At 38.5% G+C, this 15375-nt stretch overlaps 1 protein-coding gene across 1 annotated transcript in view; it reads right to left on the bottom strand.

Moving 5' to 3' along the window:
• Positions 1 to 1043: 1043 nt before the first annotated feature.
• The window catches only part of etnk2 (ethanolamine kinase 2), a 34672-nt gene continuing 20340 nt past the window's right edge, over positions 1044 to 15375 (bottom strand). Inside the window, exons 4-8 of the mRNA XM_003220367.4 lie at positions 9850 to 9998; positions 9594 to 9677; positions 7214 to 7407; positions 6043 to 6116; positions 1044 to 4232 (exon numbers count right to left, since the gene is read on the bottom strand). Coding sequence (XP_003220415.1) covers positions 4166 to 4232; positions 6043 to 6116; positions 7214 to 7407; positions 9594 to 9677; positions 9850 to 9998 — 568 coding nt within the window. The 3' untranslated portion in view covers positions 1044 to 4165. The remainder of the gene's footprint in view (positions 4233 to 6042; positions 6117 to 7213; positions 7408 to 9593; positions 9678 to 9849; positions 9999 to 15375) is intronic.

Raw genomic sequence — 15375 nt, forward strand, 5'->3', positions numbered from 1 at the left:
GTGCTCTTTTATCTAAAGTCTCTATCTCAGGAAGGATTCCTAATATATAGGAATCCACTCCTTGTTTCCACAACCAGCCACATTTCTCAAAAATCTAACAACCACAGGGACAGAAAGTGAGGTGGAATCAATGTGTTGTTGAAGGCTTTCATGGCTGGAATCACTGGGTTGTTATGCATTTTCCGGGCTGTATGGCCATGTTCCAGCTTTCTCTCCTGATGTTCCGCCCACATCTATGGCAGGCATCCTCAGAGGTTTTGAGGTATAGTTCTATATACATACATACATACATACATACATACATACATACATACATACATACACACACACACACACACACACACACATAACTCATAAGTTCTAGCTTTCTCCTTTTTTTAAAAAAAAAGGTTGGTCAGGAACTTAATTATTCCTTTTAGCCTCAATGTGTGTGCTCTTTATTCTATCCATATATCAATGAAGCACCTGTAACTGTTTTGTTGGAAAACCTACATGAATTGTTTGCCCATTATTTTGGAAATAGGAACAAATGCAACTGCAGTCAACTTTGCAGTGACATGCATGATATACAAAACTATTAGATGCTTAGAGAAAAGTCACTTATTTCACATTTTGTTTATCACATTGGCTTTATAGTGAGACATATATAGTGCTTAAAATTTCTTACTTCCCTCCACTCAGATAATAACTTCACTTAGTCTTCATTTCCTTCCTGGAACAATTAATTCACTATTGTAATACGTAGAATTTTGCATGTTTACATATACAGAACTAAGGGTGATATAGTTTCTCAAGGCATAAGACTTGTGTCACACCTGACAAGACTGCTACTAACTGCATTCTGAGAGTGAGGATGTCACGGTGAGCTAGAGAAGCCTTTGTAACCAATTAAGGAAAATATAATAGGACTTTTAGGGCTTGGATTGTAGTGGGAAAGCTTTGTTCATCTTGCGGTTGACATGCCCTCCTTTAAAGATGTAACTTTAAAGACACTTTCTGGGGAAAAACATACCAAACACAATGGTTGTGAAGACCTCCAAAACTTGAAAATAAGTCATATTTCATTACCAAATCACGTTACCAAACTACACAGTAAAGATAGTATTTGTGTATCGACAGTACAATATTAAATATGGGCACAGACATACAAGTCTTCATTTCTTTTGTGTTCAGATGCCAACGTCACATTTTTGTATGTTTGTTTATAGCTATCCTGTAGGGCAAATAATAATAATGACAATGGTGAGATGCTACCCAGTTCCTTCTTCAAGTAAAACCTGCTTCTGAGCATGTGAGATGGAAGCTTGGAAGTTACTTTTAGACCACATTTTTCTTAATTCTCCCACCATGCTGGCTGGGAGATGTAAGTCTAAAAAAAGTAATTTCTACACACTCTGGCTCATATACACATAAAAACATAAATAAGCATAGTGTATGTGCTTTAAAAATAATGCTGTGGAGTAAACTTAAGTGTCCTGTTGCCTTCACTGTTCATAGCAAGTATGTCCCGGTATCCTGAGATATTTTAATGCTTGGATCTTTTAAAACGAGTGATACAATTTGCAACCACCTGGGTGTTTGCTTTAAGCTGAAAACTGTTTTGGGGAGAATGTACCTAAATGATATTCTACATACCTAACCAAACAGTTTTCTGTACTGTGTCTTCTTGACTAATGTTTCGTTTTGACTGATCCTCAAGACCTGGCAGTTTATGTTAGAACTGTGTGGGAAGTACACACTCAATAGCCAAGAGGCCTTGTTTTTATATAGTCTAGACAGACTTTTAAACTGCTGTGACATCACTTTTGCCATCTTTGCACACTATGGCCAAATGGACCAAATGCAGTACATTAAAAAAAAAGACATGTTAAACATTTAAATATTTCAGGATGGCAAAGAAGATTTCTTTTTTAAAAAGCCATGCAATATATTTTTACATAATCCCAAATCTGGCCTCTGTACCGGGGTGGGAAGCTTTTGGCCTTTGAAATGCTTTTGTCCATAACTCCCACCATCCCTTGGCAAGCTAGCCAATGATGGAAATGGTTGAGGCTGTTTATTCAATGCTTGGACATGTACCATTTCCTCAACTTTGCATTTTTTGGCTTTTCTAACTAATGGGAAAACAAGTCTCCATCTTGGTAGAGGCAATTTCAAGGTGATGCTTAATGACACCAGGTACATCCAGTGCAGACAAACCACAGGAAATAAGATCATTGGAGAGCTGTTGGTTAGGAAGTTAATTATAATAGCACATCTAATTAAAAGACTGCAGGAGATTGTTTCTATCTTTGTTTCAGAGCATATATTCATTGAAATATGATCACTGACAATAGTTAAGACCCCAGTAAACAACAGAAACATCACCAAGAAGTGAAAGATTGTAGGTTCTTGACTAAACATAATAAAAGCTCATGACGGAAAATATACATAGGTAGTAAAATATTATTTAGTACCTTTGCACTACATTGACTCAAATCATAGCTAGACTGAAAAGTGGAACACTGCACTCTCCATTCTCACAGTGCCTCCCCTATCCTTTTTTCCTCCATACTGGGAGAAAGTAGAAGTGAAAGATGCCCAGGGTGTGCAAGAAGCCACATTCTCCACATACTGACTGGAGAACTTGTACAAGGCAGGCCTAGGTTTGGGCCTCTTGTCGAAAGAACCCAAATGGCCTTCTTGTGAGGCAAAGCACCATGTGAGATGTTAACAGTTCATATGGAATGTTTCAAGTTGGTTCCAGTTTTGTTTTGAACAATCTAGCAATAATAAGGACTATAACGTCTATTTACAAACTAAGTAAGGCGAGGTGCTGAGGGAAATTCAGGCTTTCCTCTCTGGGCTTCTCTACACTAGTTTGCCACAGGACTGACATTTTAAATGAAACCATTTACTTCTTCAGTGTGATGCTAAATTTTCAGTGAAACATTCATCCAACAAGTAGCCAACCTGGGTCAAGAACCCTGCTGTGAGACTTCCCTTGGCTTGGTATTTTCCACTAACTGCATGGCCATTCTTACAAATTATCATTTTTTAAAAAGCTGCTCCACTCTCAAGGGGAAATAACTCATGTCACATGCTCAAAATACTGAATGGCTCAAACCCATGGGGGAGATCTGGACAATGAGATAAATTGTTTTGCAGTAATGCAACCACTGTTGTGCCACATTAAAATGGCAGTGAACCAAAATTGGGGAGACCTGTGAATATATTCCACACATCTACTGTGATAATTGAATATGGAGGAAACTTGATATAGCCGCCTCTTTTCTCCCCTAAAATTACAGCTGTGTGTGTGTGTGTCTTTTCCCATCTAGTAGAGTTTTAGTTGTTACACGTTGCTCCCTTCAAAGTACTCAAGCTTGAACCAAAGGTGCCTAGAGCTTCCACTGATTCGCAGACATTTACCATTTACATGTACATGCCAAAAAATGTGACTGTAACACTTGCAGTGTAGACTACATCTTTTCCAGTTAATGGCCAAGAGTGCTCCTCCATCAGCTAATACCTTGACCAAATGACACACATTTCTTTCATGTTTGGGGCTTTCCTGCTGCCTTTATAGCTTTGAAAAATAATTTTTGGGCAAGCAAAGAATGTGTTGCCGGTTCTTTGAGTAAACTCCAAAGAAACTGAGGGTGGAGCTGTGATTTTGTCTCTCTACGTAGTCAGGGAACTCACGATGGGAAAGAGATGCAAACATTCAACATTTCAACTTAAGGTCAAAAGAGTACAACCCAATGGATTTTCCCGATCAAGGAATAGAAGATATTTCATCTGATTTTGACCTACATAAATCTCTAAACAAGCTACTTGCCATCTCTGTCACCCACTCTTTAAGCCAAGATGCACTTGAATAAGTTCTTAATACCCCAGGGGCTGTAAATGAAATCTCCCTTCAGCAGCCATGTCATAACATCACTTTCTAAAAACATGTGGCAGCAAATCCATGGATGGCACAGCCATATTCGAGGAGGCTTGTTTTAATTTTTTTTTTGGCTTCATAGAAGGTGTGCTTTCCTTTTCCATCCCTGTTTCATGATGTCTGACCACTTAGCATTGAAACAACTTCAGGAGGACAGAGTGGCCGGTGCTCTACACCAGAGAAAATAGGATTGGAATCTTGAGTACCAGAAGATATTTTAGACTTTAACTTCACTTTTCACATTCTTAGGGATGCCACCGCAGGCTTTGTTTTAAAGTACTGTTTAAATCTTATGTCCGCATACCTGCAGAACAGCAGAAACAAAAACAAACCTTTGTTATAGTTCCTTGAAAGATATTCCATACACTCAGATTTGCTATGCTTTGTGATCTTTAGAATATTGGTTAGGGGATTTCTGGGAGCTGCAGTTGTCAAATGTAACTTTCTCAAGTTCTCTGTGACCTTCCAGACATAATATTGCAGTCTCCACCATCCCTCATAGTTGCCTATGCCAGCTAGGGTAGATGAAGGCTGTATTGAACAACATCTAGTGTTATGTATTCTGTTTGAGAATATACTAACTAAAGGGTGCACTTTTTGTTCATTGTACACTGCCTATAGATTTCCTTGGGCTTCCATATCCACACCAAAAGCATCCCCAAATGTTGGGCTGCAACTCATCAACAGTATAGCCAATGGTAATGGATTAAGAGTGTTGCAGCACAACGAGACCCAGATAGAGCTGTTATACTGGAATGGGAAAGCATAGACCACAGGCTGCATATGGGTCAATTTCATTTCCCTTCCTTCCCACCCCCTTACATTTGTAGTTCTTGAGGCCTCCGATCAACTCCAAAAGCTCAGAAACCCTCCCAATTGTACATGTGTGCAATTTCTAAACAATTTTCACACAGAGATTCCACAAAGCCCTCACTAATGCTCAAAAATGTGTAAAATTTCACAGCATACCTCCATTTTGGTCTGTGTCCTTCCCACAATGGCAATCAGAAAGAACGTGATGACACTTCTGGTCACCATTATGGGAAATACACTGATGAAAATGGAAATATTTTGGCATGTTGTTAGGTTGTTGCTGCTCATGAGGATATGTGAGAAGGAGTCGGCTCCCAGATCTTGTGCAGAAGCTGACTCCAAATATTAATGTCAAGACATTTAATTGGATTATTCCCACTTTCATGTCTAAACAACTATGGTTAGCTACTTTGCCATGATCTCCATACTGTGTATCTGTATGGAGTAGTAGAGACATCTGTAGTGGCAGAATAAAATAAGAACTATCAATTTTAAACAGGCTTAGACTGCTATCCCTTTTCTACAAAGACCAAATGTAGGCTTAGATCAAAAGGCATATTTTTGAAGAACATAGAGTTGTCTGACATAGATATCTAATGCTTATAAACATGAACAGTCTAAAATAAAGGGGAGTGTGGCTCATAGACCGTAACACCTTTTTTTGTATCCCCAAGTCCATTTAAAAGTGTTCTCTGGGTGAACAATGCCCTGAATATTACATGCAACGGTTTGCTTTTATCACCCCCCCCCCATAATTCCCTATGCCCACCTAAAATCACTAAAAGATTGGCTGAAAACTGTTCATAAATTGGGAACAGGTGGAGAGTTCCATTGGCATGCACCTTGGAAGTCACTCGCACAGCTAAAATGTCTGGAACAAGACATCAAGGAAGCTCATAGAGGTTTAAGTTATTTTGAAGCAGGTATTAATTGCTGAAATAACATCTAATGAGGGTTGAGACCAATTCAAACTTCTGCCCAACAACTGGGTAGAGTACAACTACTAAGACTTAAAGCAGATTTTGATTTAAAAAAGTTTTAAACACCACAATACAATTCTAAACACATTTAACCAGAAGTAAGTCCCATTCAGCTGACTAGAACACACTCCCAAGTAAGTTGTTATAGGACTTAAAAAATCATGGACTGATATCCAGCTTCCAAATCAAATGGAGGAGAGGCCATAACAAGCAACCCAACTAGCATTGTGCTGCAGAATCTTCTTTCAGCTAAGAAAACAAATATATACCCACAAATGTATCTCCATCAGTCTTTCCAGATGGAGCAAGATACACACTTACCTGGCAAAATTAAAGTCTATGGTAGAGAATCGGGCTTGAATCAATCCCCAGCAAGCCCACAGGAAATGGGAGGCCTAGGAAAAGAATATACATGATCCAGGATATATATATATTTGCAGTGAACAAGAGAAATAACTGTGAATACTGATGTAACAACTGAAAAGCTTTGAGTGATGTGAAAATGATCTTGTTGCCATCAAGACCAAAATGTATTTCCCGGCTTATGATAGTCCAAACTCTGTAAAACTGATTCTGCAAATGTATAATACTGTTTAGAGTGAACTAGAGAAAAGCCTGCTATGGTGAGCATTTATTGCAGTGGTTCCCAGCCTTTGGGCCTCCAGATGTTTTGGGCTTCAACTCCCAGAAATCCCAGCCAGTTTACGAGCTGTTAGTAACTGAGGGAGCTGAAGTCCAAAATATCTGGAGGCCCAAAGGTTGGGAACCACTGATCTATTGCTTTATGGCTGTACTACCAGCACTGGCTCCTGATTCAGTCATTAGAGATGACACATGGAAGTATGAGGGGACCAATAGGCCGCCCATCTTAGTTCCAGTATGCCTTGAATGTAATTCCCATGAATGCCTTGTATGGAACAGTTATGAGTTTTATCTTTTAGCCAACAACACATCATATAAGACTCAATCATGTGACATTGCTTGGAAAGGAGACTACTCATGCTGTTGTTATTACACCCGGTGAGAAATACTGTGTCTCCATGGATGATGGGGAATAATGGCTTAATCACAGAAAGACTTGGGGCAGAAATACAGGGCCTTGCTTTTACAACCTTAATATGCAGCAGTGCTAGCTTCTTATATTGGCTATGAAGCGATGTAATACATGCTAGCTACAAAGAGAAAGTGAGGTGGAAAAAAAAGAGAGAAAGATGGATCTGCCAAAGATCAGCCAGGGAGAGGTAAGGTGCAGAAGAACATCTACCATGTGGAGAAGGAAAAATGCCCAGGAGCATAAAGAAGAAAGTTGATTGACAGAGAAAGCAGTTGAAATAGATGTAATGAAAATTATAACAAAAAAAAACCTTTTGTGATTAACATTCTGTTAACTGAAAACAATGTGAAAGCATTTGAATTGCATAATCTTTATCTGCAGTGTGTATTGTTTTTGCTCACTTTTCACTTGCCCTTTCTTCACAATGTGTATACTCACTAAAGCAAACTGGTTCACTTGCACATAGAGGCTCTCCAGTTCTTCTTCATGAACAGTTCCACTCCCTCCTCTGTTTTTGCTTCCTTCTTCTTGGTCCTCTTGACCTAGTCTCTTGTAGGCCTGCAAGTAGTATCTCAGCCATTGGATCTGAACCTCCTTGCTTGGATACAGGCTGTAATCTACCTCATTCAACCCTGTTGATGATGGAAGAAACATAAGATGGCATGGCCCATATGAACAACAGCTTTAGAATGAGTGAAAAACAAGCTCTTAAGCATATAATATTAAGTTCAGTAAGGATGCTGTGAGGCAACAAAAGCATTCAGATAAGGAAATGTTTACTTCTCTCATGGCTGTTAAATGCAGTGATCTGAATTCTGAAGGATTAAATTAAGTCAAGAGACTTGAAATATCAAACATTTGGGACAGGGGACAACTTTGGAAGAGGAATCTCTCTCCCTTGCTATTGATTGTTAAGAACAGATACGAAAACATGTTTAAAATCAGAGTTTTGGAAAGTTACCCTTTAAGACTGCCACTTCTAGAATTATGAAACAATCTCTATAGGGATATTAATCTTGGTCATCCAGATGGTTTGGATTTCAGTTTCCAGAAGATCCAGCAGTGCAGAGAAATTCTGTGAGCTAAAATCTCAAACATCTGGAGGAGCAAAAATTAAGAACCATTGCCTTAAACTAAAAACTGCAAGATCTCTAAAATAAACTAGCAGTTCTTGTACTCTTGCTTCAAATTCTCCTTTCTCTTTATCCTTAAGGCCTTTCTTTCTTTGGCTCAGCACAAACAATAATTGAGCACTTTTTCAAATAGACAACACCTACCAACATCAATCAAAAGACACAGTAAATCCAATTTATCTTTCTCCTCTTAATGGAAAAGTGATAGACCCAGCACAAGAAGCCAGTGTTGCTTAGATTCTGTCCCATACAACGAAACAAGGCAAGAACAGCCTTGTCTGGAAGCACATGGACTTAAAAATAAGGTGGTTGACAATGCTTAAGTTCTGGAGAAATACTACTGGTTGGCTTTTTGCACTAGATCTGACAGCCTCCTTCTAAAAAACTTCCAGATTGACCTTGTTTGGCTCTTATGATCCCTGCGGAACAGAGCACAAGCTGCGTGAATAGCAGACATAATTAGTCATACAATGATTTCCTGTATTATACAAGCTCAGCAGAGAATAAATACAGAAAACCTGGGTAATTACATGCAGGTCCTTCAAAAGGAGCTCGTTTCTAATCCATCTCTTGAGTCACAATTAGGGGAAGGGAAATAATCACACAAAAACCTAAAATGATGATTGGCTGTAAAGGTAGTACCCTTGACCATATATCAGAAAAAAAATATCCTTGTTGGTGAGCCAAATATTTGTGATGTTTTTCTTTTAAAAACGTGACTTTCTAAAAGCTATTTTGGCTAGGGGATCTGTCACCTTCCAAGTTCCCAAAGGAGTCCAACATCAGGAAGGCCTCAGTCACCATCACTACAACTTGACATAAAGGCACCAGCATTATTCTATATTTCCCTTCCATTTCCCCCCAAAAATTCTTAGCAGAGAAAATGAGAGCAGATAAAAAAGGCATAGTCGATTGTAAATAGAATATGTCACAAGAGGTTGATGTTTCATATTCAAATGGTTGGCACCTGAGGCTCCAATGAAGAGAACAGATAAGTAAGCAACAGGTATTTGAAGCTTATGGGCCCTGGCATTATATGCTGATACAGGATCAAATTTATAATTACAGAAAGCTTGAGGTCTGCCTCAAGGACCCACTCATATTAAGCATAGTTGTACAAACAATACAACATACATCAAGGATAGAGAAACTTTGGATTTCCATATTTTTTGGGCAAGAACTTCCAACAGCCATAGACAGAAAGACTAATGGGCACGGACTGTGGAAGTTGGAATAATAAACATCTGGAGAGCCAGATTACCCTCACTTTAGTAGGAGATTTAGTTTATGTCTCTTCAGACCACAGTTTGGAAATAATTAATTAAAATTAATGTTATCCTTAATTCATTTACATTTCTACATTGGATTTTAATCAGTCATTTAATTAATTGAAGAACAATCATTTTAATTTGAGGAACAGCTAAAATTTTGCATTGATTTTATTGAGTTAGTTTGGGAAAGCATTTTGAGTAATTCTGAATGTTTTATTAGCTATTAATGTAACAAATTAATTTTAGAAATAGCTAAAATTACAAATTGAAACTCTTTAAAATTTTCATATTAAAATATTAATACTAAAGCTAACATTTCTAAATTCTGTTTGAGGCTGATAATAATGGGCTATTACTTGCTTCCATAAAGAAGAGTATGAGAAAGAGGAAAAACATCATGTGAGCTCAACTCACCAGCAAATTCATTGAAATGATTCCCAATGTCATATGCTTGATAGTTGTAGCCAGTGTATTCATAATCTATGAACCGGACATGACCTGAAAAGGCAAAGAGAAGAATAGTTGGGAGCAACACATGAAGTAGGATGGCTGATTTTTAAAGAAGCAAGAAGACTTCTCTGGCATTTTTGTTTTGAATGCTTTTTGCAGGGAAAGAAGGGCCTGTGAGTTTGGCAAAGCATTATGTATTTGTGAGATTAAGGTAACAAACCTTCTTCTTTGTTGTAGATGATGTTCTTGCTCAAAAGATCATTGTGGCAAAAGACTACTGGAGATCGAAGCTGAGAGAGATGCTCTTTCATCCAGCGAATTTCTTCTTCTAACACCTCTAGACTGGGAATGTGCATTTCCTGATGGAGGCTTGGGAAGGAAGACAAAATGATGCCATGTCCACTTGAAGCTATTCAACATTTCTTAGCACAAGAGATGCATTTTGCATAAGTATCAAGATTTGCAAAGCAGAGATCCTTTATTTTGGAGAAAGACACCATCTGGAATATTCTCGGCCAAACCTGACACCCACCAGATATGTTCAATCACAACCCATATTGCAAAGACGGGTATGGTGCTGGGGTCAAACCCATCTTGCAGTACAACTTCTATCATTCCCATCACCAGCGGGGCTGGGTGAGGATGAGTTGTTGTCCAAGACATCTAGAGTGTATCAAGATGGAGAGTCATGCCCTTTGACAGACAAATCCTAGATTATTCCACGAGAATAGTTCTTCATTAATGTTCATTATAAAATGGCTTTCAAATAAATGAACCCACTTGCATTCAGATTTTTATGAAGTCTATTTTGCATTAGATGTAAATCTTCAAATCCCCAGTGCGCCACAGTGAACAAATTATCCACTCATAACATGACCTGTCTGAAGGATCAGATCATGTTCAACTGGACCCTCTGGTGCCCTAGCAGTTTGTCGGAAACTAGGGGTTAGATGGGCAAACCAAGATGGCAGAGGTGGAGAACTTTGGACTACAAATCCTGATATCTTTTACTAATGTTCATAGTATGAAATTTTCTGGGAATACTGGAAGTTCTATATCATATAGAGGATACAAGATTTTTTTTCCATTTTATGGACTTAACATGAGGCAATTCTTCAGTTTTGACTCAACAGTTACATAGTTACAACTTCCATCATCCTCATCCCTGGCTGGTCAAGAAGTTGATCATAATCTGGTACCTGTATATACCTAGAGCTTCTATGTTTTTTTTTAAAAAAAAAATGACTGTCAACATTATTCCTTGGATGCTTCTAAAAAAAGAGGTCCTAGCACAACCGGTCAAAAAACACAGAATAGCTATTCCATCTTTTACTTCACAACATATTTTTGAAGCAAGATGATGAGAAAACACAGGAGAGTAAAGGATAAGAATACATGAAATGCCAGAAAGGGTATGTGGATTTTGCAGGATGAATATACAATAAAAATTTTATCATAAGATTTGAAATTCCATATCTTAAAATGACTTTACACTGTTGGCAAAATGGCATGCTTGGAATGGCCTACATGCATTTTTCTGTTTAGACCACTCCCTAAAAATGATTTCTCAAGTTTCTATAAGCAAGGTCTGCTAGGGCAACCTGTGGCTCTACATGAGTCTCTGCCTTTTAGGACCAAATTTCAAATTTGGACGTGTCACCACAAAACAGCTTTTATTAAAGGAGCAATTCACCAAGCAGTTTGCTTGGCGGAATCCTCTGGTCTCAAAATACTTCCGGTGTGGAAGAATGGCGACAAGACGTGTCCTCTGAGACTCTGTCGGAGGACTACCCTTCCCTCACGGCTGGGTAGAGCTAACGCTCCCTCTCCCATCGCGGACTGAAGCGGGGAGACAGCATAACCCACGAGGGTACCCGATGGCCTATAGAGGGGCTCCTCCAGCAAGGAGGGGCGCCTAGAAAGGTCCGGGAAAACCCTCACAGGGTATAGCGAGCCGAGGAGAAGCGAGCTGGGGATCGGGCTGATCACCAGCACATTGTCGCCACCACATCACGTTAGACGAAAAAAGAAAAGAAAAGAAAAGAAACGAAGAAAGAAGCCTACCGATGGGTAAGAACCCTTCATTCGAACAATTGATAACAATAGCAGCCCAAACTGGATGGAAGAGAATATATTAAGCGGAGGGAGTGAATGAACCGGTCTATTCGGAAGATAGATAGCGGTTCATAGGGCAAGGTAATACAGAGACCTAAGATATATGGAGATATTTTGGATGAAACAAGGAATTGCATGAATTGATCAAACTTAATATACGGGAAGGAAAAACACTACTAGCAAATAACAAAGGCTGAGTTGGGAACATGGCGCCCGCAAGACACTAACCTTGAAAACGCCAATGTACAGGGTCAGGAAGTGACCTAAAGCCTGACGGGCCGAGGAAGAAACGGCGAGGACGCCCGCGAAACGTGGGAGGAGAGATTGGAGAAACAGACTGAGAGGAGGAGGAAAAGGGGGGGGAAGCCTCGCGGGGGATAGGATCTCGCGAGAAGACGACGAGAGGGCGAGAGGCGTAAAGGAGAAGGGGGCGAGAACAGAGAAGAAGAGAACGAAAGAGGAAAGAGGCAGAAGAGAGATAAGGGTGTGAGCGAGGGAGACGTCCCGTAAGAAGGGGAGGTGAGGAGGAACAGACAACAGAGAGACGGAACAGAGACGACGAAAGCAACAAAGACCTACCGGTGGCTAGTAAAAGACACCAGGCAGACTCAAAGACCCCCGCGAAAAGGTATAGACCGTGAGAAGGGAAAGGGAAAGAGGAAAAGGGGGGGGGGGGAAAGGGAATCAGCCACAAAAGGACACCATACAGAACGCTTTAAGAGGATTACAAAAGTCACGATAGGAAACCTCTGAAGGGAAGAAACCCAATAAAACTGGAAAAGGAGTAACTCCCTATTCTTCCGGACCAGACTTTAAAACATATTAGAGACTTGAACATACAGATTATAGAGGTTTAAAGACTATTATATTAACACGCCCGGATCCGAATTGATTCTTTAGAAAGATAGATAACAGAGTGATATTGGTTGGTTTCTTTCCTTTGATATTTGGATAACGTCAATTTTGATATTATTAATACCCTTTTTCTTTCTCAGAAGATTTTCTTTCCTGGAACTATAGAGACCCCAGAGAGGGTCTGAAATCTCATTACATAGACCTTAGGAGAAATGGAGAAATAGAGATTCACCACCACATAAAATCGAGAAGTACAAAAGAAAGCCTAGAGACTGAAGGAATAAAATAGAGGGGGAAAAAATGGCTTACAGACTGCGAAGTGAGAAAGACATAAAGGACTCAAGAACCACGCAGAAAAGAGCTTCAATTTCGGAAGAAGTTCAGGTTAAGGATATGACGGAAATGATCCTCAAAGAACTTTACAGAATGCAGGAGAAGCAAGATGCGTATCAAAAACTGGCACAGGAGCAAATGGCAGAGTTTAAAAAAGAAATTAAAAACGAATTGAAGGGAATGAAGCATGATATAGGAACTTTAAGTCAAGAGCTAAAAGAATTAAAAAATGACAAAGTGGAATTAAGAAACCTCCACGGGAAATTACAAAGAGAAGTTCAAATCTTAGAACAGAAATCTAACAAAATAGAAGCCAAACAAGAAGTATTAGAAGCAAAAGAACTTGAATACCAACTCAGACTTCGTAATGTGTGGGAAGAACCAAGAGAAAACATAAGGATGGTGGTGATAGAAATTCTAGCGAATCTACTCCAAAGCTCAAAGGAGGACATGGAAGGTAGATTAGATCGAGTATACAGAATTAATATTAACTACGCCAAAAGAAACAAAACAGCAAGGGACGTAATAGTAAACTTTACGAAGAAAATTTACAGGGATGAGATTCTAAAACTGAATAGTGAGAATTCCATCACATACAAGGAGAAAAAAGTGATAATACTGAAAGAAATCCCAATGGATACAATAAACAAGAGAAGAAAATATCTCTTCCTGGCAGATGAACTGAAGAGACACAACTTAAGGTTCCGCTGGGAGAAAGAAGGACTAATGACGACATATAGAGGAGAGAAACACTGGATAACATCAGAAGGAAATGCACAAAACTTCTACAGAAAGATTAAAAAGGAGATGGAAGAAGAAGAGGAATTTGATAACACGGACAGAACAACGGAAAAAAAATCTAGACAGAAACAACATGTAATACCTCAGGGAAGAAAGAAAGCAGACAGAGACCAACAGGCAAGAGAAGAGCACTCAATAGATGACAATAAAACAGAAGAGGAAGGCGAGTCGGAAGGAGAGGTGGAAGAGAGTTCGTTAAACCATTCAGAGGAAGAAGGGAGGGATCCCAAGGATAAAGAAGAAGACCAGATATGAGTAGAAAACTAAAAATATATAGCAACAATGTCAACGGAATAAATGAACCCCGGAAAAGGAATAAAATACTTACTAAATTTAAAAAATTGGAATATGATATAATCTCGCTACAAGAAGTTCATATTAAACAAGGCCATGCTAAACTTCTAACACAACCAAAATTAGGTCAAGAATTCCATTCGTTAGATTCCCAAAAAAAAAGAGGAGTAGTAACTTATATAAGCCCTAACATATCAGCGGAGCTAAGCTTTAAAGATAATGAAGGTAGAATATTAGGGGTAATGATAAAGCTAGAAAATTTAAAAATTTTGATCTGCAACATCTACGCACCAAATGACTCGAAATCAAAATTTGTGGAAAAACTCAAAGAATTTTGGAGGGAAAAGGAATTTGATGGGATTATCCTGATGGGCGACTTTAATGGGGTTCTAAATAATGACATAGATAAAAACCCTGGCAAAATTAGAGGGAACAGGAAAAATAAAGAAACAATCTCTAGAGAATTCAAAATATTAAAAGAGGAATACAATTTGATAGACGTATGGAGATTACAACATGAAAAAGATAGAGATTTCACCTTCTTTTCTGCCAGACACAAAAGCTGGTCCCGCATAGACATGATTTGGATATCTGGATCGCTAAGTACTAAGGTCACAAAGTCAAAGATCCTACCAATGTTAGATTCAGATCATTGCCCAACTGAGATAACACTAAATCAAAAAAGAGGTAGATGGAGATGGAGGTTAGATGAAAACTTATTAAAAAGAGAAGAGGATATAGAAAAAAACAGGAAACTAATAGAAGAATTTTTTACGATCAATAATAGTCAAGGAATTTCACCCACAATAGTATGGGAAGCAAGTAAAGCTACTATGAGGGGTTATTTTTTACAACAAAGCATTCAAAAAAAGAGGAAAAGTTCGGAACAAATAAAACAGGCAATTGAAAAAATAATAGAAACAGAAAACAAGCTAAAAAAGAATCCTAAGAATAATAAACTTTTGCAGGAATTGATAATGAGACAAAGAAACAGAGAACATTTGGAATTAGAACAGAGGGCGAAACAATTAAAGTATATAAAACAAAACCATTTCGAGAATGCGAATAAACCGGGACGCTGGTTATCAAGGAGGTTAAGGAGAAAAAGAGAAGCAACTTTTATAAACAGAATAAAAATTGGGGAGAAATATTTCTATACAGACAAAGATATATTGGATCAGTTTCATAAATTTTACAGCAAATTATATGAGAGGGACAACATAGATGAAGAAAAGATTACAAGATACTTAGGAAAAATGAAATTAGAAAGGTTAACACCAGAGGAAAGAGAACTTCTAAATAAGGAGATTTCAATAAAAGAAATAGAAGAAGCAATCAGAAAATTAGA

This window comes from Anolis carolinensis, chromosome 4 (assembly GCF_035594765.1).
Source record: "Anolis carolinensis isolate JA03-04 chromosome 4, rAnoCar3.1.pri, whole genome shotgun sequence".
Taxonomy (NCBI): Eukaryota; Metazoa; Chordata; class Lepidosauria; order Squamata; family Dactyloidae; genus Anolis; species Anolis carolinensis.